At 34.2% G+C, this 27039-nt stretch overlaps 1 protein-coding gene and 1 pseudogene across 3 annotated transcripts in view; one reads left to right on the top strand and one right to left on the bottom strand.

Moving 5' to 3' along the window:
- Nucleotides 1-27039, bottom strand: part of ZCWPW2 (zinc finger CW-type and PWWP domain containing 2) — a 108289-nt gene that overhangs the window by 60274 nt on the left and 20976 nt on the right. For all 3 annotated transcript variants that reach the window (XM_011359602.2, XM_023532917.1, XM_023532893.1), the window contains exon 2: nucleotides 7934-8287. In XM_011359602.2, the coding sequence (XP_011357904.1) occupies nucleotides 7934-8274 (341 nt within the window). In that variant the 5' untranslated portion in view covers nucleotides 8275-8287. The remainder of the gene's footprint in view (nucleotides 1-7933; nucleotides 8288-27039) is intronic.
- Nucleotides 3073-3191, top strand: LOC111736270 (annotated as a pseudogene).

Here is a 27039-nt window from a genome sequence, read left to right as displayed (position 1 = left end):
TAGATCATGGAAGAGGAAGAGATAGAGGATTAAAAATTGAGTCAGACTGTCTGGAACCCAAAGAAGCCTAATACTTTGGAAGAATTGGAAATGATAATGAAAAGCCAAGTAGAGGGTCTGGACCTAAATGAAGAAGACTATCCGGTTATTATCATGTTCATGTCACAATTTGGCAACCCTTACTGGGCTGAGCTTAAGAGTAAAACTCAAATGGACTTTATCTTTTAAATCTAAGTTGGATATCTACATTTCTGAAGGAAACCACTCAAAAGAAGACTTCAATAGGCAGATAACAACTAAGAACAGTGTCAACTGCAATGAAGACCACTCCCCAATGTAACAAAAATCAAGAAACAAGTGAGTCCTTCAAACTGATTAATAGCTATTTTTAAAAAAAGATTATTACATTATATTTGTTTAAACATTTTGTAAAATATAAGGGGCTCATGTTAATACTACTGATTTGCACCTCACAATAATTTTAAAAAGATTATTACCAGGTAATATCAAACTATAAGTATCACCTACTCCATTAGTGTCAAACAGTCTCGGGATTTCTAACACTTAGGACATGAAAGAAAGAAATATTTTGCAGTTATTATGTGTAAGATGAGTTGCTTTATTTCTCATGCAAATTCTAACTACTTTTACATCAAACTTATTGGGTCCAAGAGTATTCAGTTTAAATCACTCTATAAAATATAAATAAAAATAGTGATGACTCCCCAAAAGACTTAGATGACAATAAAAGAACGAAGCTTCTGTTCATTATTTAAAACATGTTATATTATAGAAAATGTTGCATGTTGACTTAAAGATGAATTATGAAAAGTATTGTCAAATGTTTAAATAACTGGTGCACTTTTGTATTTCTTCAGGTGGTGCAAAGAAATTGTGACTCTTAGTCTGTATATCTTGGCTAAATGGAATGTACCTAACTGTAGGAAAAGCGGAGCAGAGGCAATAGATGTAGAAAACATGATTACTTCCCTCCAGCTGCTACATCTATCATCTTCTCTGACTTGCTGTGATCGAAAAAAGCTGATGTCCAATTTTGCCCTCTCTCTGACCTCAATTTGAGTTCCAAAACTGTCAATGATGATAGCACATTGTGCACTTACTTCTACTTCCCAATTTTTCACTTTCATATTGATGAGAAATTCTGAAGCATTGTCTGGGGCTTAAAGGTAGAGAGGGAGAGTATGAGTAGGCAACCCAAAGGAAGGGTATCAGGATTAAAAAGGTAGTGTATCATCAATTTTGGAATCTGTGGGTGGTGGGAGGTTAAATGTACAAAGACAACAAAATCAAATAAATACCAGATACTAGAATCCCATTGTGGGGGAAGGGAACATTTGGGCATGACAAGTAGCAACTTGAAAGGAAGTACAAATATACCATGAAGAAACTGATGTCTTACACATTTATTAACCAGTGGAAATTATCTTTAACATGATAGTTGTTGCCATCAATAGAAGGTGAAGCTTAAGCATGTAATTATTTATACCCAATGAGAAGTACATGATTGTTACTTTCACACTGTGGTTTGGATGTTTAAGAGAAGAGCAAATTTTACTTTGTCCTCATTCCTAATCTGAGGGAAACACAATGGATGAGTTAAAATCATCACTAAATGTTGTATTTGTCAAAAAAATCTCTGGGCTGTGCAGAAGCTGTTGGGAAGGGGAAATTTTCCATACACACATACTACATTATAAGTACATTAATCCATAGGCAAAACAACGCAAATAAAAAGTGACTATGTAATATGTTATAATACTGAAAAGATCTAGTAGAAATCTCAATTTATAAATTTATATACTATTATCACTGGATTAGTTTGTTAACTTAATAATATTTTATTATTAAACTGTTTTCCTGCAGTACATTACAATGCAAATATATTTTCTATGAATTAATTTTCATATTCATGAGAGCTGTATGTCTGTATAAATATGCCCAAGGTAGTTACCCTAAATAGAGCCTAGTTTCTACTTGAAAATATATCTTCCTATACTAAATGATATATGCACTATTATTTTTTACTTTTAATTTCTATGCTCTTTCTAGCTGAATACAACGTTATCTGCAATTTAAAAAAATCAAGGAGGCTTAAACATTGTGGAGATAGCTTTTCTCTTCCTAGTACCTGCAGTTATCCCTACCCCCAAGCACAGAGAGACAATCCGAAGGCAAGAGGCTGCACATGTATTTTTACAAGAATATAAGTGTGTGCTATCTCACAATATGGATGTAAATGTAACTACTATAATTTGATATTCTATAGAACTTGCCGATAGACAAAGTGCTATTCTCTTAACTATTACTTGTTTTAATTTTATAAAAACAGACATTTCTAGATTCTGTACATTATATAAAGATGAAATAGGCATTTCTAGATTCTGCATCAGTCTCTCTTTAGGTTTATTAGAGAGGGTCAACACATCTGAGAAAGAATAACTCTGAGATGTTGATAAGATTGAGTTTCTGAGCCTTCAAAGCTAGGTGTAAGGCCATGGCCTAAGGATAATTGACCCAGATAATGCTACACTGCTATGTGTCTCTGCAGCCAGTTAGCTGGTCTTTCCACATAAAACTTCAACATCTATACATTGCTTAATTAAGAAATGATGCTTGACTGTTTTAGTAGGTTAATTCTAGCTTTATATTTTACTATTGCAATTTATCTTGTTATCATGTTTCCAATAAGGAAGAAGGTAGTTACAGCTATATTTTCCAGGCATTTTAATGATACCAATCATAGATCAGAGATAATTTAGGGACTGGAGTTTCATTTGTATTTCAAATCCTAACCCTCAGTTACAAGCACAAAACTGCAAAGGAAATTCCTAATCAAATTTCTAACATAATATATCAGATATAGTGACAAGAAACATATCCATTTCATGAATTAGGTTATTGAACCTTCAGAATTTCCATTAGAAAATACAAACTTTCTACTTTCAAAATGTTAATTTTAGATATGAAAAATGACAAGGGACTACAAATACCTTCATAAGTAACCTGATCAAATCAGTGTTCATAGTCATGTCTTTTAAAGTATTTGCTCTTGTCTAAGGCCATGCTACCCTGAACAAGCCCGATCCCATCTGATCCCGGAAGCTAAGCAGGGTCGGGCCTGGTCAGTACTTGGATGGGAGACCATGTAGGAAGACCAGGTGCTGTAGGCATAAAAATAAAAAAATAAGAGATTGTAAACTGACAAGGTCCTTGCAATCTGTGAGGTCAATCGAGGGTTGCCTCATCTAAACATAAATTAATTAATTAAAATATATATTTTTATCTAACTATTTAGTTCTTCTTCATGTCCATTCTAATTACTACATAGAAGTCAAATACAAAATACACAATAATATATACACATATACATCTGATCCCTAGAAAAGCCCTCAGTAAAAGGTACAAATCTCAGAGTGATTTCCACATTTGCAAAGACATTAAATGTATTAGTTTGCTAGGATGGCTATTGGAAAATACCACAAACTGGGTGGCTTAAACACCAGAAATTAATTTTCTCACAGTTTTGCAGGCTGGAAGTCCAAGATCAATGTGTTCGCAGGGTTGGTTTCTCTTGAGGCCTCTCCGTTTGCAGATGGCTGCCTTCTTGCTCTGTCTTCAAATGGTCTTTGCTCTGTGCATCCCTAGTAACTCTTTGTGTGTTCAAATTTCCCCTTTTTATAAGAACACCAGTGAGATTGCATTAGGGCCTACCCTAATGACCTGTTTTAACATAAACGCCTTTTCGAAGACCCTAACTCCAAATACAATTACGTTCTGAGGTTAGAGCTTTAACATGTGCTTTTTGGGGAACATAATTCAACTCCTGAGAGTAAGTGATAAGGCAAGAACACAAATCTAAGTATATTGACTTGGAGGCCTCGTGTGTGTGTGTGTGTGTGCGTGTGTGTGTTAAAATAAGCCCATCACAGTCTCTCTGTGAAAGCAAACATCTTATATTCTTCATAGAGAATAGTTCAATATGAATGAAAACAAGGTGACATGAGCCCAGTATTCCAGCTTTGAGAATGTTATGTGGGAGAATGTAATGTAAAATAGCAAGAGATTCTGGGAAGACAGCAGAAATGGTATAGTTTTAGAATCTCCTGATTTCCCCATAAGTATAGGTAGAGCAACCTAAATAGTAAAGGCAAAACCCGACATACAACATCTATAACAAAACTAAGTGCTAAGCGATGCACATGAACACCAAAACTGGAGCAGGCAGATACAAACTACTGACAGTTATAAGACTCACACATTATCAGCATCTGTGGTGTGAGAAAACAAGGCAGGAGGGGGAAAGCAACCAGAAGTCTGATGGGTTTGTTAAATAACTTAAAAACCACAAGAAGTATGCTTCGGAAAGTCAAACTGAGGGGGCTGCAACAAAATTGAAAGCGTTGGAATAGTCAGGGCCCTATGAACACTTAAAACCAACCAACAAAGCTCTTTTGCAGAGCAAAAGCTCACACTGAAACTGCTGGAAGTATAATCCAAACTGAAGAGGTCAGGATCAATAAGAATAAAGGAAAGAGATGGTACAAATAAAAGTGGGGCTATAATACCAAAGGTACCCTCCATGAAAGAAAAAATTGATAAGTTTGACTTCATTAAAATTAAAAATGTCTGCTTTGTGAAAGGCACTATCAAGAGCATGAGAAGACAAGCCACAGAGTGGTAGAAAATACTTGCAAAAGACATAGCTGATAAAGGACATATCCAAAATATGCAAAGAACCCTAAAACTATAAAATAAGAAAATGAACAACTTGATTTTAAAAAGTGGGCAAAAGATGTGAACAAACATCTCACCAAAAAAAAGATAAAGAGATAGCAAATAAGCATATGAAAAGATGCTTCACATCATATATTATCAGGGAAATGCAAATTAAAGCAACAATAAGATACATCTACACACCCAACAGAATGCCCCAAATCCAGAACACTGACAACGCCCAATGCCAGTGAGGATGCAGAATAGCAGGAACTCTCACTCTTTACTGGTGGGAGTACAAAATGGTACAACCACTTTGGAAGTCAGTTTGGCAGTTTCTCACAAAACTAAACATACTCTTACCATTTGACCCAGCAATCACACACCTTGGTATTTACTCAAGAAGTTGAAAACTTATGTCCACACAAAAACTTGCACATGGATATTTGCTGCTTTATTCATAACTGTCAAAACTTGGAAGCAACAAGATATCCTTAAGTAGGTAAATGGATATATAAACTGTGGTACGCCCAAACAACACAATATTATTCAGTGATTAAAAGAAATGAGCTATTTAGGTTCAATTCCAAGAAAACACAGAGGAAACTTAAATGCATATTACTAAGTGAAAGAAGTCAATCTGAAAAGGCTACATACTATATGATTTCAACAATATGGCATTCTCAAAAAGGTAAAACTATGAAGAGAGTGAAAAAATCCATGGTTGCCAGGGGGTAGTGGGAAGGAGGGATGAAGAAGTAAACACAGTAGGTTTTTAGGCCAGTGAAACTATTCAGTATGACACGATAATGGTGAATATATTATATATACATATATGTGATCATACATATGTCATTATACATTTGTCGAAACCCACATACAATACAAAGAATGAACCCTAATATAAACTGTGGACTTGGCTGACAATGATGTGTGAATTCTGGTTCATAGATTATAAGAAATGTACCACCCTTATATGGGATGTTGATGGTAGGTGAGGTTATGTGGGGAAGCGGTAGAGATATTTGGAAAAGCTAAATATAAATAATCTATTCTGCAAATTCCAGTTCTGGATAAGCTGAACTAGACCATTTTTATATGTCTTTCACTATATACACCTAAAAATCCTAAGTATTATATGTCAAATAAACATAAACAAGCAGATTCTAAAAGGTAAAGAGAAGAAGCTAAACCAGATAGGGCCCTTGGGACCTAAAGAATGAATGGCGTAGTAGTGAGTTCCCTGAGCTTTCTTTATGACTCATATCACCTAGACTAGGTGCTGAAAACCTGCAACCCAGAAACACCAATGGCTGCAAACAAAAATGGCCCATATGAAGCCTGTTCTTTCTAATCAAAGGACCAAGAGAGTAGCAGCTTAGCAAAACCTAAGAGAGGCAACCTAGCAAAACAGAAAATGGTTAAGCAATAACTGCTTTTTCCCAACCAATTCCCAAGGATTAATTTTGCCCCCCCCCCATCTGTACCCCCACCAGCAACGGCCAAGAGGTAAGCCTGGACTTCAACACAACCAGCATAAGGAAGGGCCCTGTCCCTCCCTGCTCAGGAGGTAGCAGAAGAGGATAACCGGGAGGCTGGGATTTTTAAATACCTTCTAGCATTAACAAGGCCTCCGCCCATGGTATCAGTGGAAGTCACCTGGGCTTCCAGTCAGGGGGGTGAGTGAGGAGCCTGAACTCTTATCTCTGCCTAGCAGGAACTCTTATCTCTCCCTCCCCCAACATGTCGGTAGGGGCTGATTGGTGAACTGGGACTTCTACTCCTACCTGGCAGGAACAAAGATGCACCTTCATATCCCTCCAATGCAGTAGCAGAAGGAGCTTGCTAAAACAGATTTAAATAAGATCCAAAGAGAAAAAAAAAGAAATAGAAAGTATAGCGAATAAATAGAAGATATAAAGAAAACCAAATGGAATTTTAGAACTGAAAATACAATAACCAAAATAAAAAGTTCATTAGATAGTCTCAACATCAGAATATGACAAAGAATCAGTAAACTTAAAGATGGAATAATAGAAATGATCCAATTTGAACAACAGAAAGAAAACAGACTTGAAAAAAAAACCGATTCTGACTTTCTTTTCTCTCCTCAAAGAACAGGAACTCATTTCATAGAAAAGATCATAGTAGATTCTACTATAAAGTTATTATGGTAAAAATAGCTATCATCCCTATAAAAAATGAAAGCATGTGAGAGACGCATACCCTTAAAGAGATCAAAATTGTACTTGAGACTTCGAGCTGAGTTAACAGAAATTAAAAAAATAATGTAGGTCGTGAAAAAAATATAAATTAGAATTTAAAAAACTAAAAGAAATAAGTCATTAGAGAAAAGGAATATTTGAAGAGAGAGGTGAGAAAACTCATAAACGAATTTATAAATTTTTCAAAACAGGCTGACACAAAAGACAATAAGCTCAATTGGAAATACCTTCAGAAAAATAAAAGGTGGAAAGGGAAAAATATTTAAATTTTAAAAAATGAAAAGATGAAAAGAATTGCTTATAATTTTAAAGAACTTAACTGAAATACTGAAGACTCAAAACTGTATATTGAAAGTACACATCACTTACTTGGGAAAATCAACCCAAAATGGGAAACACTGAGCTAGACAACAGGTAATATACAAAAAAAAAAAAAAATAAAAAAAAAAAAATTAGGCTTCTGGGCAACAATTACAGAATACACATTCTATTCAAGATAGGCCATTCAATGAAACTGACTGTAATAGATTTAAATTAGAAATCAATAACAATGACATTTTAAAATCCCCAAATATTTGGTAATTTAGAAATATACTTTTAACAACTCGTTTCAAAGAAGAAATCACAAAGAAAATTACTACATATTTCAAACTAAATGGTAATAAAACACAACATATTAAAATTTATGAGGAGCTAAAGCAGTGCTTAAATAGAAATTTATAGCTTTAATTGCCTACCTATATCAGAAAGAAAAAAGACTTGAATTGGTTACCTTAATTTCCAATTTAAAAAACTAGAAGAAGGAGAATTAAACCCAAAAAAGTCAGGGAAAGAATAATGATGAAATCAGAAAACAATAAATAAAGTATTAGACAAGCAATAGAGAAAAAGTTGATTCTTTGCAAAGTTTTGGAAATTCATAAACTTAGCAAGACTATTTAATAGTTTATTATAAAACAACAACAAAAACTTACCTTGGCCAATTCTGTAATTTTACCAAAACAAGGCTTCCAACAGGTAGCTGTGAATAGACAATCTTAAAACCGCTTTGATGAAGCTGAGACTCCTCAGGAAAGTCTTCTTCAGAAATAGAGCACTTATTATATCTTGAATCAGTGTTCATGAAGCAATACCATGGTTCATTGTGATCAACTTTGACTGCATCTCCACTTGTCAACAATCTCCATTTCAAACAACTTTCATTCTCACATTGAACCCACACTTTGTTTACAAACATGTTGTTTTCCACTGAGGAAGCCACTGCAGTGTTACAACATTCTACTGTTATCTTACCATCCAATTTTTCTTTTTCCATAAATGCATTTAATCTGGAAAATAAATAAGAGAATATTAAAAAATAAGGATTCAAAAATATAGAAAGTTCAAACCAAAATCAAGAGAAACAGCTCTTTGATACCCTCTTTGCCCACCTCCTCTCTATCCTATAAAGACTATACATGTTGAACATATTATATTTCCACCTACCCAGAAACAAAGGAAGAAAATAGAAGTATCAATCACTCTGGGCACAAAATACTCCAAATTTAAAAATAAGGAAAGTATGATAGAGTAGAAGAGGAGTAGAGGTTAACTATAGTATCTATTATATCTGGTAGCTATCCAATACTTTTGCCATAATAACAGCTAAATCTTCTTGAATGCTGACTATGATCCAGGTATTATTCTAAGTGCTTATGTACACGCTTTATATAGTCTTCCCAACAACCTTAATTTGACCACTTTTAAAGAGAAAACTGAAGTGAGGAAAAGTAATTTGTTGAAGGTTCTAAAGTTAGTATATGATAGAGTGCGATTTAAATGTAGGTAGTTTGGTTCCAAAATCTGTGATCTTACCTACTAGTTGGTACTGCCTCTGGGTATATATATTCATATTTATAGTATGACTTGATCCCATTCTTTTTCTAATTATGAGGAAACTAAAATACAGCAAAATATTTCACCATATGAAAATTTAAAATTTGTTTTAAAAAATTAAAGAAACCATTTGTTTATATAATTTTGCCTTTTATCCATTAATTCAAGTAATTTGAAAAAACATTTCTCAGAGCATTTTTATTATGAAAAATTTAAAACATAAAACATTAGCATTGTATGATTGAGCCCTCAATTTTAGCTTTAACAATAGTTATGTGTATACTAAAAAATAATTAATATAACCAAAATACAAGTAAAACTAATTACTAGCAGCTTATTTACAATGTAAAACCTATTTTTAATAAAAAGACTTAGATATACTATATTGAGGTAGGAGAACACTACTATCCAAATGTAAGCACCATTTAAAGAAGCTCTTAACCTGTGAGTTAATTATATATTTAGAAATTCACTAATTTATTGTATACCTTCCAGGATAACTAGAAATTGCTTTAGGAAAAAAATGCCTATATTTCAATAGCCATGGTTCACAATCTTTGACCTATTAATCTCACTTATGTGAATGTATCAAAAGGAAATAAACTTTAAAAAGACTAATCTACACATACAAAGATCAACAATATTCACTGTGCTCTGTTTATCATACTACAAGTGTGGAAAAATCTACAAACAGAAAGAACTAAATCTAGCATATTTGTTCTTTTTTTGTTTGGTCACATTTAGTGTAACTTCCTCCTGTGTGTGTGTACATGTATGTGTGTAGAACAGCTTCATTTCTTTTTATTTCTTTATTTCTAATCCTTATATCTTTGTTACTGTGCAGCTATGACAGGTATAGTATTGAACAGAAACCATGAATTAAATATCTTTTTATAATTTTAAAGAGAATGCTTCTACTATTTGATTATAAAGTCAAATACATATGTATGTCTTTTGCAGAGACCATTAAAAGTTTACAAAAAGTTGTTTTCCTTCAATTACAAATTTACTAAGAGAATTTTATTGTTAATCATGAAGTGGTGTTGAAATTTATCAACTGCTTTTCTGTATATACTAAGGTGAACATAAGGTTTTTTGTTTTAAATCTGTGAATTGGGTAGATTTTAATAATGTATTTATTAATAATTATCCATACTTGCATTCTTGGTAAATCCTACATGGTCGTGTATCAGATTTTTTTTCTTTAACATATATTGCTGTATTGTTTACTATTTAAGATTTGTTTATATGTATCTTTATGGATGAAATTCATCTATTATTTTCATTTCTCCTTTTGCCTTTGTATGCTTTTGATATCAAGATTAAAATAGCCTCATAAAAAGAAGTATAGAATATCCTCCTTTTTAAGAAAATTTGCTTGAATTTTCAATTTTGTCATATATTTAAGAATTCTAGCATATCTACTCATATCTCTCATGTTTCTATCTTTCACTATGAATTTGTTTATACCTTCTCCTCTTTTTCTTCATTTATTTTGCCAGAGCTTTTTAACAACCAGAATTTGAGTCTCTTCACTTATATTTTGGAAATCCATTGAATTAATAGCTAAGCTGTATTTTCCCTTCTACTTTTTTGGAATATTCTTTATTGATCTTATCTTTCTCTTCTTGCTTAATTTATTTTCAGCCTTTTTTACTAATTTTACTTTACTATGGCAAAAACATTTAACATGAGATATTTCCTCTTAACGAATTTTAAGTGCATAACACACTATTGTTGACTATAGTACAATGTTGTATAGAAGGTCTCTATAACTTATTCATTTTGCTTACTCAAAACTTTATGCCTGTTAATTAGTAACTCCCAATTTCATCCTTCCTCTTGCCCCTGCAAACCACTATTCCACTCTGATTCTATAAATCTGATGATTTTAGATGCCACACATCAATGGAATCATAAAGTATTTGTCTTTCTGTGCCTGGCTTATTTCACTTAGCAAAAGTCCTCCAAGTCCATCCATGTTGTTGCATATTGCAATATTTCCTTCTTGCTTAAGGCTGAATAATGTTCTATTGTATGTTTTCTTTATCCATTCATCCATTGACGTACACTTAGGTTGTTTCCATATCTTGGCTATGTGAATAGTGCTGCTTTGAACATAAGAGTGCTGACATGTCTTTGAGATCCTGATTTAAATTATCTTGGATATATATCCAGAAGTGGGATTTCTAAATTTTTTTAGAAATCTCCATATTGGTTTTCATAGCAGCTGCATCATTTTGCATTCCCACCATGAGTGTACAAGGTTCCATTTCTCCACATTCTCAATATTATTTACTATCTTTTAACTTTTTTAAATAGTCATCCTAACAGGTATAAAGTGATATCTAATTGTGGTTTTGATGTGCATTTCTTTAATGAATAGTTGAGGATCTTTTCACATATCTGATGGCCATATATGTCTTTTTTGGGGAAAAATGTCTGTTCAGTTCTTCTGCCCATTTTTCAACTACATTTTGAATATCAACTCCTTATTGGATATATAGTCTACAAATATTTTCTCCCATTCCATCGGCTGCTTTTTCATTTTTTTTTATTTTTATTTTGGTTGTTTCCTTTGCTATAGAGAAATGGTTTGGTTTAATGTAGTCTTACTAATCTATTTCTGGTTTTGCTGCCTATGCTAATGATGTCAGATCCAAAATTCATTGGCAAGATCAATCTCAAGGAACTTTTCCCCTAAGTTTTCTTCTAGTAGTTTACAGTTTCGGGTCTTCCATTTAAGTCTTCAATCCATTTCAAGTTTATTGTTGCATATAGTGTAAGATAAGGGTCCAATTCATTCTTTATCATGTGGATATCCAGTTTTCCAATCCCATTTATTGAAGAGACTATCCTTTCCCATGGTGTATTTTCTTGGTGCCTTTGGAGAAAATTAGTCGACCATATGTATATGGGTTTATTTTTGGGGTCTCTATTCTGTTCCACTGATCTGTGTCTATCTTTATGCCAACACCATACTGTTTTGATTAACATGGTTTTGTAATATAGTTTGAAATCAGGATGTATGATCCCTCTGTCTTTGTTCTTCTTGCTCAAGTTTGCATTTAGAGACTTTTATGGTTCCATACAAATTTTAGGATTGTTTTTCACTATTTCTGTAAAAAATGGCATTGGAATTTGGATAGAGGTTGCATTAAATAGGTAGATTGCTTTGGCCAGTATGGATAAATTAACAATATTAATTATTCCAATCCATAAACATGGAATATCTTTCCATTTACTTGTGTCTTCAATTTCTTTCATCAATGTTTTATACTTTTCAGTATACAGATCTTTCACCTCCTTGGTTAAGTTTATTCCTAAACATTTTATTCTTTTTGATGTAATTGTAAATGGAATCATTTTCTTAATTTCTTTTTTGGATAGTTCCTTGTTAGTGTATAGAAATGCAACTGATTTTGTTTGTTGATTTTGTAGCCAGCAACTTTACTGAGTTCATTATTAGTTTTAACAATTTTTTGATGGAGTCTTCAGCATTTTCTATTTATGACATCATACATTCTGCAAAGAGACAATTTTACTTCTTCATATTTGATGTGGATGACTTTTACTCCTTTTTCTTGACAAATTGCTTTGGCTAGGACTTCTAGTGCTATGCTGAATAAAAGTGGTGAGAGCAAGCACCCTTGTCTTGTTCCTGATCTTAGATAAAAAGCTTTCAGTTTTTCAATAGTGATTATGTTAGCTGTGGGCCTGTTGTACATAGCCTCTATGTTATTAAAGAATACTGCTACTACATTTAATTTGTTGAGTGTTTTTAATCATTAAAATGTTGAGTTTTGTCACATACTTTCTCTGTACCTATGAGATGATCACATAATCTGTTATACTTCATTGTGGTGTATTATGTTGATTTGAATATGCTGAACCATTCACGAATCGCAGGAATAAATCCCACTTGATGATGGTGTATGATCTTTTTAATGTGCTGTTGAATTATGTTTGCTAGTATTGTGTTAAGGATTTTTGCATATATGTTCATCAGAGATAATGGCTTATTATTTTCTTGTAACATCCTCATCTGGCATAAGGGTAAGGCTACCCTCATAAAATTAGTTTGTAAATGTTCTCTACCCTTCACATTTTGGGAACAATTTGAAAAAGACTGCCACTAAAACTTCTTTAAATGCTTGATAGATTTCACCAGTAAAGCCCTCTGGCCCTGGACATTTCTTTGTTGGGAGAATTTTTTTATCCCTGAGTCAATCACTTTACTTGTTCTTGGTCTGTTCAAATTTTTTATTTCTTCGTGATTCAGACTTGGTAGAATGTATGTTTCTAGGCATTTTCCATTCTTTTAAGTTATCCAATTTTTTGGCATATATTGTTCATAGTAATCTCTTACGATCCTTTGTATCTCTGTGGCATCAGTCATAATATCTCCTGTTTCATTTCTGATTTTATATATTTGAGTATTTTTTTTCTTTTTTTCCTTTTAATCTAGACAAAGGTTTGCCAATTTTGTTTCTTTTCAAAAAACAACTCTTAGTTTCATTGATCTTTTTAGTCTCTCATTTATTTCTGCTCTGATCTTTGTTATTTCATCTGTCTACTAAATTTAGGTTTAGTATTTCCTCTTTTCTTAGTGCCTTCTGGTATAATATTAGGTTGTTTGAGATCTTTTTTCTTAATTTAGACAATTGTTGCTATAAACTTCCCTCTTAGAACTGATTTTGTAAAAATCTCATAATTTTAGTATGTTGTGTTTCCATTTTCATTTGTCTCAAGGTATCTTTTATTGCTCTTTTGATTTCTTCTTTGACTACTGGTTGGTCAGGAGCTGGCTGTTTAATTTCCATATATTTGTAAATTTTCCAGTTTTTCTCCTGTAGATTTCTGGTTTCATACCATTGTGGTCAGTAAAGACGCTTGATATGATGTCAATCTCCTTATATTTGTTAAGGCTGGTTTTTGTATGATCTACCTCGGAAAATGCTGCATGTACACTTGAGAAGAACATGTATTTTGCTGCTTTTGGATAGAATGTTCTGTATGTGTCTGTTAGATTCTTTTCATCTAAAGTGTAGTTTAAGTCCAATGTTTTCTTACTGATTTTCTATGAATAATTTATCCATTTTTGAAAGTGGTTTTGAAATCCCTATTATTGTGTTACTATGTTTTCCTTTGATCTGTTAATATTTGCTTTATGTGTTTAGATGCTCTAATATTGGGTGTATAAATATTAATTCCTCCTGATGAACTGACTTTATCATTATATAATAACTTTCATCTCTTTTTTCAGGTTTTGACTTAAAGTCTATTTTGTCTGGTATAAGAATAGCAACACCTGCTCCTTGGTTCCACTTGTATGAAATATCCTTTTCCATCCCTTCACTTTTGGTCTATAGTTACAGAATCAGTCCATTAACATTTAAAGTAATTTCTGATAAAGGCTTACTATTGCCCTTTTAAAATTCTTTTCTGGGTATTTTGTAGGCTCTTTGTTTCCTCCTTCCTCTCTTGCTCTCATCTTCTGAGATTTGATGATTTTCTGCTTTGATTCCTTCGCTATTATCTTTTGTATATCTACTATAAGTTGTTGCTTTGTAGTTAACATGAGGCACACATAAAACATTCTATAGTTATAGCAGTCCATTTTAAGCTAATAACTCAACTTCAATAGCATACATGGTTACTCTCTGCCCCTTCCCATTTTAGGTTTCAGATCTCACGACTTACATATTTTTATACTGTGTATCCATTAAAAATTCTTTGTAGCTAGTCATTTTTAATAGTTTTGTCTTTTAACATTTATACTAGAATTATATGTGACTTATACACCACCATTACATATTATTCTAAATTTGACTTTACATTTACCTTTACCAGTGAGTTTTATAGTTTTATGTTTTCATATTACTAATTAGCATTCTTTAATTTCAGCTTGAAGAACTTTTAGCATTTCTTATAAGCCAAGTCTACTGGTGATGAATTCCTTTAGCTTGTTTGTGTGGGAATAGCTTTACCTCTCCTTTAATTCTGAAGGACAACTTTGCCTGGCAAAGTATTCTTGGTTGACAGTTTTTTCTTTCAGAACTAATAACATCCTGCTCCCTCTGGCCTACAAGGCTTCTGCTGAAAAACTGGCTTATAGTCTTATGGAGGTTCCTTTGTATGTAACAAGTTGCTTTTCTCTTACTCCTTTCAATTCTCTTGTCTTTAACTTTTGGCAATTTGATTATAATGTGTCCTAATGTGGATCTCTTTGAGTTATCTCGTTCAGTGCTATTTAGGCTTTCTAGATCTAGATGTCTATTTTTATCCCAGGTTTTAAAAGTTTTTGGCAATTATTTCATTGAATAATTTTTCTATGTCTTTTTCTCTTTTTCTGGAATTCTTATAATGAGTTTATTCATCCACTTAATGGTGTCCCATAAGTCCTTTAAGCTGTGTTCAATTTTTTTCTTTTTTCTTTTTGTTCCTCTGATTGGTTGGTTTCCACTGACCTGTTTTAAAGTTCATTGATCTTTTCTTCTGTTTGATCTTGTCGGTTATTGAACCTCTCTATTGAGCTTTTCAGTTCACTTGTATTCTATAGCTCTATGATTTCTTTGTAGACTTTCTTGTATTTTTTCTCTTTGTTGAAATTCTCACTTAGTTCATGCATTGCTCTCTTGACCTCAGTAAGCATCTTTATGAGCATTAATTTGAATTGTCTGACAAGTAAATCACTTATCTTCATTAGTTTTATCACTGGAGCAAGCCAGGGGTAGAAAACATGGGAAGCTCCCACATGCCATAATTTTTAGAGTCCCATGGGACTACAAATTATATGACCCACTGGGTCCCAGATTCAGGCTAACTAAAGCCCAACACTTGGGCAGCAAGTGGAAACGTACATAGTCAAAGCCCTTCCAGGAAGAAACTGGGAGCCTTGTGTTTTTGCCTGCTCCCTTTGTGTTAAGGCTGGGGACCAGGAGTAGCAGTGAGAAGTATTCACACATGAGTTTAAAAGCACCTATTTGTATTCTATGGTGAAGGGGGACTTGCAAATGCCAAGCCCTTCTGGTGGTTTGAGGTGGGTGTTTTGAGAGCCAGTCTCTCGAGTGGCAGCCGTAAAAGTTGGAGTGCTAGATGTGTGGGCAAACTCCTTCTAGGGAGAAGCTGGATACTTGCTTTAATCATTGGAGTAAGTGAGTGGGGAGAAGGTGAGGGAAGTGTTCATAAGCCCTTTCAAGCTACTTGAGGAGCCCAGGCAACTTTCAGATGCAGGATGATTAGATGCCTGACTCTTGGGCAGCAGCTAGAAAAGTATGCAATCCAACCTCTTCCAGGGAGAAACTGGTATCCTTGTGTTTTTGCCTGTTTCCTCTGTGCTGAGCCCAGGGCTACAGCCAATATAAGTGCTCATATTTCTGTTTCACACCAACTCTTTGTTTAATGTGGTCCTGGGAGCCTCACAAATGCTGAGCCCCGCTGGCTGTCCAAGCTAAGTGATTTGGGAGCCAGTCCCTTGGGTAGCAGCCATAAAAGTTAGGGAGCTATATGTGTGATCTCATATAGCTCCTCCTTGAGGAGCTATATGAGATCACACATATAGCTCCCTAACTTCTCAGGGAGAAGCTGGCAGCTGGGGGTTCCCTCCTATGATAAAATTCTACACCAAGGGCTATGGCATGTGTGTGTCTCAGCTTTTTCTACTCATTTCAATGTGAGTATTTTCTCAGTCACCCAATGTGTAGGAGTCACTCAACTAGTTTTTGTATTTCTCTTCGAAGGAATTGATTTGCATGTAACTATTTATTCAGGGCATCTGTAGGATTAAGGAAAGTCCAGAGCCTCCTACTCCACTATCTTGCTGACATATTTTGTATTTTTTTTCTTTATTTTTACATTAACTCCAGAAAAATATTAAACAGTAGTAGTAATAGCAGACATCTTTATCTTGTGACTTTGATAATTTTGAAGCATAAATCTGGACATTACAAAATAAAAGAAACTAAAGTTATTTTTGTCAAGGCTTTCCTCTAGCTATTTATATTCCAGGACACTAACATCCATCCTACACACGTCTCCACAATGAGCTGTGAACAAAGCAGTAGGAGAGGACATGACCCTGGCTGCTGAATTAAGGTCTACCAACCTAAAAATCAAATGTAAAGACAGATGCAAAAGAATCTAAGTCTAAGACAGGTAGTCTGTGTGAACAAATAAGCTGAAATAATGGTATTATTCATTACAAGTTCATTTAAGGATATTCTCTTTATATTTACTTTTACTTAATAAGAAAAATAGACCTTATTAATATTTAATATCAAGTTGATACCAGAATCCTCACTCAGATCATATATAAGCAGATCGTATGTCCTAAATGGGATGTGAGGCCTCCTGCTGGAAAGATGGAAGGTACTACAACTCAGAGTTTTACAGAAGTACTCATCAGTTATCCCTTACTTTTACCATATTATTTTACATATTACAATATATTGGAGTTATATTTAGTTAAACAGGTTTATAGATTATATTATACACATTAAACTGTTCCTCATAAAATGACGTGACTTTAAAATATTTCTACAAAGAAACAACATATTGAAGAGAATACTAATAATGCAAATAATTAAAGTGTAATATATATTTTAAAAAGCAGAAAACGATTACTGTCACTCAACTGCCTAATATTTTGTCCACCTCACAACCATTGGACTGCTATAAAGGAGAAAGCACTCTAAGTTTATGGAACCACATCAATAGAAAGCTTAGGAAAATCCATTATGATAGCCTATTATAAATGTTAAGGGGATTAAAAGATTACTTTTAAATGGTAGATAAAGTTTTCTGATTTTCTTAGGAAATTGGCTTTCACAGTGGATAATACTGATAAGATAAATTAACACTAAGAAAATGTCATTATTACTTAAATACTGATACTCATTTTCAATTGCATCTAACTTAAACCTCCTGGTATTTTAGATTTTACACAATTTATCCAGTCTAATAGAATTTATAATACAGATTATAAAATACTTCTTTTCAAACTAGTCTCACTATTTCTATTGCTTTCTGTCTAAAATATCCCTCTCACTTTGTTGTTTTTCAAAATCACTGCCACATAAAGAAGATGCAAGTGAAGAGGAGAGTGCTAGAGTCTTTGAAGGAGTCCTATAAAATCATGCCTAAGTAGTCCACACTTTAGTATATAAGACACCATGCTGATAAATGCAAAGCTATGGTAAACACAACACTTACTTGACTTGTTTTTATTTTTTTATTTCATAACTTAGCTAACATATTGAACTACAGAATTCAGAGCAAATTCAAAAATTAAATTTTGGAAAATGGAAAGTATAGAATGACTTTTCAAAATTATACAGCCATAAATTCAGGCTATACATTAGTTTATTTATTCATTCAAAGCAATACTTATAAATGGTTACTGACACTCAATTTTCAGTCAGTTCTACCACTTTTTACTAGGTAAGTTAGTTAACTACTCTAAATATCTGGTTCCTTATCTGAGGGTAACAGGAGTACAATCTCTCTGGAGTCTCTTTTATAAGGCTACTAATCCATCCTGAAGGCTCTGCCCTTATGACTTAATCACTTCCCACAAGCTCTAACTCCTAAGACCATCACATTAGGAGTTAGGTTTTAATATGAATTTGGAGAAATATAAATATTTAGTCTAGAGCATTCTATCCTTGCCTCCCCCCAAAAAAATTCATGACTCACATAAAAAAAAAATACATTTATTCCATCCCAACAACCCCAAAAAGTCTAAATCCTTCCAACATCACCTCACAAATATAAAGGCCAAAGTCTCATCTAAATATTATCAATCCAGGCAAGAAAAAGCTAATGAAATTCTTTACCACCAAACCAATATTGCAAGAAATGTTAAAGGGAATTCTTTAAAAAGAAGAAAAAGAAGATAAAAATATGAATAATAAAATGGCAATAACTACGTATCTATCAATAATTACTTTAAATGTAAATAAATACTCCAATCAAAAGACATAGGGTGGCTGAATGAATAACAAATCAAGACCCAACAACCCCGACTCCCATAGTAACCATAATTAATGATTTTTTCCCTTAGATAACCTAGCCACTAGAGGTCATAGGGGAGCCAGGTTTTTGAGAGCACTAGCTCACCTTTGTCTCCAGGCTTGGTGCCAATTCCTTAAATAAAATTTTACTTTCTTTATTACAATCTCCTTTCATGTCTTATTTGGCTTGGATGCATGCAGGCAAGTGGACTTTTTGAGTCTGTGGTAACAATGAGTACTAGACTTGTTGGGGTGATCACTTTGTAAGTTATATAAATGTCTAATCACTATATTGTACACCTGAAATTAATATAGTGTACGTCAACTGTAATTTAAAAAATAAAAAATCCATTATTATAATAAATAGACTACTAAATAAATAAATATTATCTAAATCAGATATGGGTGAGACCTAAGGTAGGACCCATCTTGAGGTAAATTCGTTTCTAGCTGTGAATCCCTGAAATCAAACATGTTAAGCATTTCCAAAATACAGTGGTGGGACAGGCATAGGATTAAAGATTCCCCTTCTGAAGGAAGAAATAGGAAAGGAAGGAGTGACAGGTCCCAAGCAAGACTAAAATTCTAAGGCTGGAGAATAATCTTCTTTGGCTCTATAATCTGCCAAGTACAGTGGGGCTGTAGTCCTGCCTTCTAGACTCACTGAGGCAGGAGTCCCAATCCCAAAGTTTTGCCAAGTAGGGGTTGGGCCCCAAAAGCTATAGGTGGCCTTGACCCCATAGCTTTGAGCAGCCCACCCCAATGACTTTGTTTGGCACAGCCCGCACTGCAGCTCTCAAGAGTTAAGCATATGCCTGCAGTTCACCTGGGCTGGAATCACCTAAAGCTGGCTCTACTGGCCTGGGATCATAAGGGCAGCCCCAACCTCAGAGCTTCACTAGTGAGAACCCTCCGTGGTGGCTCTGCTTGTGTTGTATGACAGAAAAATCTAGGTGGAAGTAGTTGTGCTCTTATGGCTCGTGCACTCTGTGTTCTGGCAGACAGCACCACATGGACGGCAGCAGTCTGCTGCCTGTGCCTTCTAGAGGGGAGATTCCTGTGGCATGTACCTTGAGCCTCAACCGGAGCAATCAAGGAGCTCCACATTAATGCAGAGAGTAGAAGCCTTGAGGCAAGGCAGAGCAGCATGTGCCAAGGTACCACGAGTGCCTGTGGCCCCTCATTTGAAATCCAGGACTTTGCACTCTGGGCTTATAATGGGCATAGCAGCCTTGATGATCTCTTAAACATCTTCTTCCATTGTCTTGAACAATGGTGCCTAACTTTAGTATAGATGGATGACTAATCTCCTTATGGGATGGTTGTTAGACCATATGTTTCATGTTTTCTCTCAAACCAGTTCTCTCATTCTGTTTAATATGGATAGGCTAAAAATTTCCAAATATTTTAAGTTCTGCTTCTTTTCTGATAAACAAGTCCATATTTAAGTCTTTTCTATCTTCTTGCTATAAGCAGTCAAGAGAAGCTAAGCTGTACTCTCAAACCCTCTGCTTAGATTCATTTCCTCAGCCAAATATCGTTACACTGCTCACAAGTTCTACTTTCCATGAAAATACTAAACACAAACACAATTCAGCCAAATTCTTCTTCACTTATAACAAGGATCACCTTTCCTCCCTTGTCCAATAACATATTCATTTCCATTTGAGACCTCATCAAATGGCCTTTATCACCGATATTTCTATCAACATTATGTTTAAAACCACTCAGGTATTCTCTAAGAAGATTGGAGCTTTCTCTAGAGATATCATTTTTTTTTTGGTCCCTTACCAGAATCACCCTTTATGGTCCATTCATGGTATTGTAGACTTTTTCTAGCATGCACCTCCAAACTCTTCCAGTTCCAAAACTGCTTCCACATTACCCAGTTCCAAAACTGCTTCCACATTTTTAGGTATTTATTACAGCAACACTGCCATTTCTCAGTACCAATTTGTCACTTAGTCTATTTGGGCTGCTATAACTGGGTGACTTAAAAACAACAGAAATTTATTTCTCACAGGCATGGAAGCTAGGAAGTCCAAGATCAAGCCAAGAGCAGAATTGGTGACTGGTGAGAGCCCACTTCCTGGTTCATTGATGACAGCCTTTTTGTGGTAAGCTCATTTGGTGGACGGGGCAAAGCATCTCTCTGAGATCTCTTTTATAAGGGATATTTAATTCTATTCATGAGGGTTCTGCCCTCATGACATAGTCACTTCCCAAAGGTTCCACTTCCTATAGCATCATATTTTGGGGGGGACACAAACATTTGGTCTATAGCAATAATGGATCAAATATATGCTGGCTTTAAAAGGGAGAAGATGGTTCCCAGTGATAAGGGAGGAAAGATGGTGGCAGACGAATCTAAGATATCCATTTCGGGCAAATGAGTGAACAGTGGAGTTAATAACCAAATAGAGGACAAAAACATGGTGCAAATTTAAGGTTTGGGGAACAGGAATAATGTAATCTTTTTGTTTTTGAGTTTAAGATTCCTGTAAGTCTGCTAGATAGGCAATTTGAAGTATGGCTCTGTTCCTCTAAAGAAAAGGTCTAGAGTCACACAATAGAAAGACTATAAACTGGTTGCCAGAAATCCTAAGCATCCATTCACTCTTAAATGCCTGACCATCTATCTATCTGGCTTTTATCAAAGGTTTCATTTAAAGGAGTCCAAAGATCTAATCATCTAGTACGTAGACTTATTCTTAAACCTCTAACTACTACTGAATCCTTTACTAGTTTCTCTTTCTCCCTCTAGTCTCTAAATGTAGGCCTTTCCGAAGGGTCTGTCTTCAAATTTCCTTCTTCCTTTCTTCCTTAGGGATTCCACTTAAATAGCTTCGACACTCTCTCCCATACAAATAGCTGCGAAATTTCCATCTCAAGCTTCCTAACCTCCATCTTAAGTCTTACCTGTACATGGACATTCTCAATAATTTTGACACTATCACCTGTATGTTCCTCAAGATCTGAATTTGGGCCAAACTGTTTTTTCTTCAAAACAGTTTCTCTTCTCCATTACTGTTACCTAGGCTCAGATTTCACCCAATGTCAAATTTCACCCAAATTTCACCCAAGGAAACTGCCTACTTCCTCACGCCTCCATTTAAATAGTTATTTTGTTAAAACTTAAAAAATTAACAAGGTTTCTGTGTGTGTGTGTGTGTTCTCACCTTTTCAAGTCTACTGCTACAAACCCAGCTCAGTTCCTCATTAGTTCAATTAGAATGCTCATAACAGACTACTAACCAGTCAGTCTACTTTTTCTCTCTCCCCACATTAATTCTTTCAACTCACTGATAACGGGTTAGTCATAAACTCTTGATAATTGGTCTTCTTGCCAAAAAAAAAAAAAAAGCTATATTTTTTCCATTGCTAATATAATTGGAAATAAGGTCCCCATTTCTGTAATTGAAATCTCCGCAATATAACTCTACAGTGTAGTGGTTAGGAGTATGGGTTCTATTTACCATTCAGAACTAGATTAAGAACTAAGAACATCTACTTAATAGCCATGTGACCTTGGGTAAATCATTTCATTTCTTTTCATCTAGAAAGTGGGAATAATACTAGCACCTACCTCATAGTGTTCTGAAAGTCCAATAAAATAAGGTATGTAGGGTATGAAACAAAAATCACGGCACCTAGTAGATGTCTATTAAATAGGTGCTAGCATTACTTTCTTCTATTTGTTTTTCAAATTGCATCAACTTACATTATTTGATATTTCCCACATATATCCAATGTGTGTCTCTATACCTTTGCTATTTTCCTTCCCTCTATCATAATCTGTAAGTTGCCTGCTTTCAAGGCCCAGTTCAAATACCATCTCTTTCAGGAAGTCTTACTGGATATCTCCAACCAGCTGTAATTTCTCATGCTTAACTTTCACATCCTCTTAATGTCTGGTATCTGTAACATTCTGCTTCATATTATAGTGATGTGTACTGCCTATTCCCTACCACTAGACTATAAGCTCACTGAAGGCAGAGACATTATTTTTCTACTGCCAGCAATGAATGAGTTGATGATGGAAACACTGTTCCCTGTGTGTTGATCCCAAAATACCTTAAAAGGGCTTTACATGCAGAAATTTTTTACTTCACTTCACTAATGTTGCTCAATTTTTCCTATATTTTTGTGAAGCATCTGGAACTGGCTAAATAATCTAACAGATGGGAAAGGGATTACTGAGCGATGTTTTATCTCTAACAATGCAATACTGGTTAAATTGAATTTATTAAAGAAACCACCAAGGTCTGTGGAACTCCACTAAACAGTTATAAACAACTTAATGCGGCATAATCATTATAGGTATTTGTAGCATTAATGTGAAATTCATAAGCTAAAGGAAAGAAAATAAGAAAATTCCATTAAATTCTCCAAAGATTTCATGAATGTTATTTTAGAATATTATAGAAGAGTCTGAAAAAAAATAGAAAATAAGATAAATTCTTCTTGAATTGAAATATTACACAGTTTCATTATTCAATAGAACAAAGGCCTTTAAATGGTGAATGGCCAATGTGAATTCTTGTGAAGCATTAATTTTTATTACAATGTATATGTATTTTGTGACTGATGTATCCTAGATGGTAAAATTACAACATATCCAAGGAATTCTGAACACTATTAAAATTTTATAAGACAGTGTGAATAAATACATACAGAAGAGGAATGAAGATAAATGGTTGCTTATAATAGAAATAGTCTTTATTGTTTGTATGTGAATGATAAAAATGATTGTTCCTCCAGACAAAAAGAAAACTCATTATTATTCTGTTCTCAAATATTGTTATTATAGGAAGTGTATCTATTTTAACCACAGGCTACCCAAGATGATGCAACTCTTCTAGGTTTGAGAAAAGTTAATAGTATCAGTATCACTGTCTTCAGAATTAGGGCATTTCAGCATTATAATTTCAATTTTCATCACGTCTATTTTCTAGATAATATCTGACTTGTAACCAATGATTATAAGACTGCAATACTGAACCTGCCTATTTTCAAATAGAACTTGAAGTGATTAATAAGTTAATTTTCATGTTATGGATTGAAATTTCATATTTCAAGAGACATAGAAAAAGATCAGGAGTTGGAATAAAAAATGTAGTTTCTAATTTTGGTTATGCAACTTTCTATCTGTGTAATCTTGAAAGGGCCTCAGTTACCTCTTATCTGTAAAGTAAGGAGAGTAAGGCTAGATGATCTCTAAAAAGTTGTCCTGCGTTAATGTTTTATGGTTTATCCATTCTGGCCGTTCTTCCTCAAAAATCCTCTACTCTCCCTGCTAGATTATCATCAGCTCCTCTACCTTCCTTTTAGCCATGTATCAGAGTCCAAATTTCACCAGCCACCCTTTCATCACTGTGTTATTCAGTCTTGTCAGCTTTGAAGGCTTGCTAAACTTGCTGGTTTTCAGTGTTTATTCTGTCTTTAGCTCATATGCAATCTTCCTTAATTAGGCAATCACATTATTCTAAAAGGTGTATTTCTCAGTCATTAAAAACCAGCACTCCTCATCACCTTCAATTCTCATCTAGAGCCTTCAGTCTGTTATCTTCCAACGTCTCTCATAAAAGATGTTTTATCACAATCTTCAAGACAATTAAAGATAGCAGATAAAAATTCCTTTTGGCAAATGTTAATAGACTTTTTCACTGAACTTCCCATCTAACCAGCCTAATATGATGTTATAAGCTCTGAAATCAGAAAGTCTAAGAGGAATACAGAATCTTCCAATTACTGTTTGAATAACTTTGGGAAAGTCATTTAACCTCTTCTAATTGCATCTGCAAAATTATTATTTCAGAGAAATTGTAAAGATAATTAAAAAAAATAAGTAAATACAACAGAGAACAGAGTAAGAATAAAAATGATTTCGTACTAGGAACAGTCAAGTTTGAAAGTTTTCCCGGTACTCCCGGAATGGGAATTTTTAAATCATTATTCTTAGGAAGATTCTATGAAGAAAAAGAAAAAACAAAATACAGAGAAGTGAGGTGAGGTCTGTATAGCAAAAAGAGATAGGGGGTTCCACTGCGATGAATCTGAAGAAGTTGCATATCATTCTAGAAAAAGTTTAAAAAATATATCTACAATTTTAAAGTAGTAAAGAACTATGTGGCATTCTCATACACAACAGACATAACTGTAAATTGGTGGAAATTCTGCAATATGTAACAAGGGTCTTTAAAATGTACCCATATGGTAATAGCGTTTCTTCAAATACTGTTAGTTAAATTGTATGTAATTTAACACCTATGTGCGTATCTTACTCTTAAGATAGTAAGTTATTAGTATCAGTTAAGTTGCTGATTTTGACAACTACGTTATAGTAACAATAATAAAAATAATTCTTCATTTTTGGAAATACACACTAAAGTATCAAGTGGTAGAGACGGGGCATGTCTGCGACTTAATCTTTGTAAAGATTGTATTCTTTGCTCTATTTGGTCAACCCCTCTGGCAGCAGCAACCTGCACCAGGAATGTGAGCTGCCATCTTCATGGTTATCTGTGAGCTGAAGAATGGAGGATAGTAGGTGGGTGTGATGATTAATTTTGTGTGTCCGCCTGGCTGGACCAGGGTGCCTAGATTTTTGGTCAAATATTAGTCTCAATGTTTCTGTAAAGGTGTTTTTAAAATTCAGACATTTAAAATTTGACCACTGAAATTTAAAACATCAAAATAGTGAAATTTAAATCGATGGGCTTTATAATCTGAGTGGGCTTGATCTAATCAGTTGAAGGCCTTAATAGAAGAAAGACTGACCTTACCCAAGCAAGAACAAATTTTTCCAGCTGACTGCCTTTTGACTTGAAATGCAACTCTTCCCTGAGTCACCAGCCTGTTGGCCTACTCCATCAGATTTTAGACTCACTAAGCCTCTGCAATCATGTCGGTCAATTCCTTAAAATAAACATCTCGATAGATAGATAGATAGATAGATAGATAGATAGATAGATAGATAGATAGATAGATTGACTGACAGACAGACAGACAGACAGACAGACAGACAGACAGACAGACAGACAATCTTGGTTCTGTTTCTCAGGAAAACCCTGACTAATAAAGTGGGTAAGTAAAAAATATCACATAGATTACTTTAGATTACTTACTGAAATTTAGCAGCTTCTTTCTTTAAGAACTCTTTAGGGTATTGTCAAGTAGATTCCAGAGTTCCAAAAAAGGTTAATTCTAACAGTTTTTTTCCGTTTAATCATTGCTTTAGTGGAGGGATATATATATATTTTTTTGGAGTTCCCTGTTCTGTCATTTTCAGTGATATCACTACAACTTACTCTTAAATGCTTCATTATATGTACAATGTGCATACATACATACACACAAAAGACAAAGCAAAATGTAATAAAATGTTAAGATTTGGGAAATATGGGTGTAGCATAACTGGGAATTCTTTCTCCTATTCTGAAACTTCTATAAGTCAGAAATTATATAAAAATAAAACAATTTTTTAAATGTCAGCTATCTTGGTGACTGGTTCAAGATGGAAGACTGAACACATGCAGAGCCCTCATTCCACCCCAAATGCAAGGAAATTACAGAAGAGTACGTCATATATTCTAAAAGACATAATAATTTAAAAAAAAAAAAAAAAGCAATACCCTCAGTCTCAGAAATTATGAGGAATCCTTCCATGAAAGAAGATAGATGGGAACAAAGAGAAGGAAGCCACAGTCTAAAACATACACAGAAGAAAACTCCTACAAAGACAGGAGTTGGTCCAAGAGTGTGCTAAGCATACATGTGTCAGATAATAAATACAGGAAGGGTCTGGAACAACCAAGAGAGTGAGTGATTAAAATATTAGAGTAGAGCATATAGGTAATCCTATTTGGGGCCAGAAGTAAACAATAGACATGTCTGTCATCAGGTAAAGCAGAGATAGCTGATGCAGGGGCAAAGGGGTAGGACAGGAGCTTCAGGAGGCTAGCAACACCCAAGAAGAATGGAGAGTTCTCACTACCCAGAAGAAGCTACTGGCTCACCCTATCCAGGTGTTTTGTTTCAACACTTCTCCTTTCGCATTTGGAGAAAAGCTAAACTAAACAGAGAATTTTTAAACAATCTCAAATACATACTTCAGCACTCAATCACAATAAAAAAGAAAAGTCAATAATGAAAGAGAGGAAACAAATCCAACAAAAGGATGCATAAACTAT

The sequence above is a fragment of the Pteropus vampyrus genome, unplaced genomic scaffold (assembly GCF_000151845.1).
Source record: "Pteropus vampyrus isolate Shadow unplaced genomic scaffold, Pvam_2.0 Scaffold1, whole genome shotgun sequence".
NCBI lineage: Eukaryota > Metazoa > Chordata > Mammalia > Chiroptera > Pteropodidae > Pteropus > Pteropus vampyrus.
Note: the sequence above shows the minus strand (reverse complement) of the source record. Positions and strands in the feature narration are given on the sequence as shown.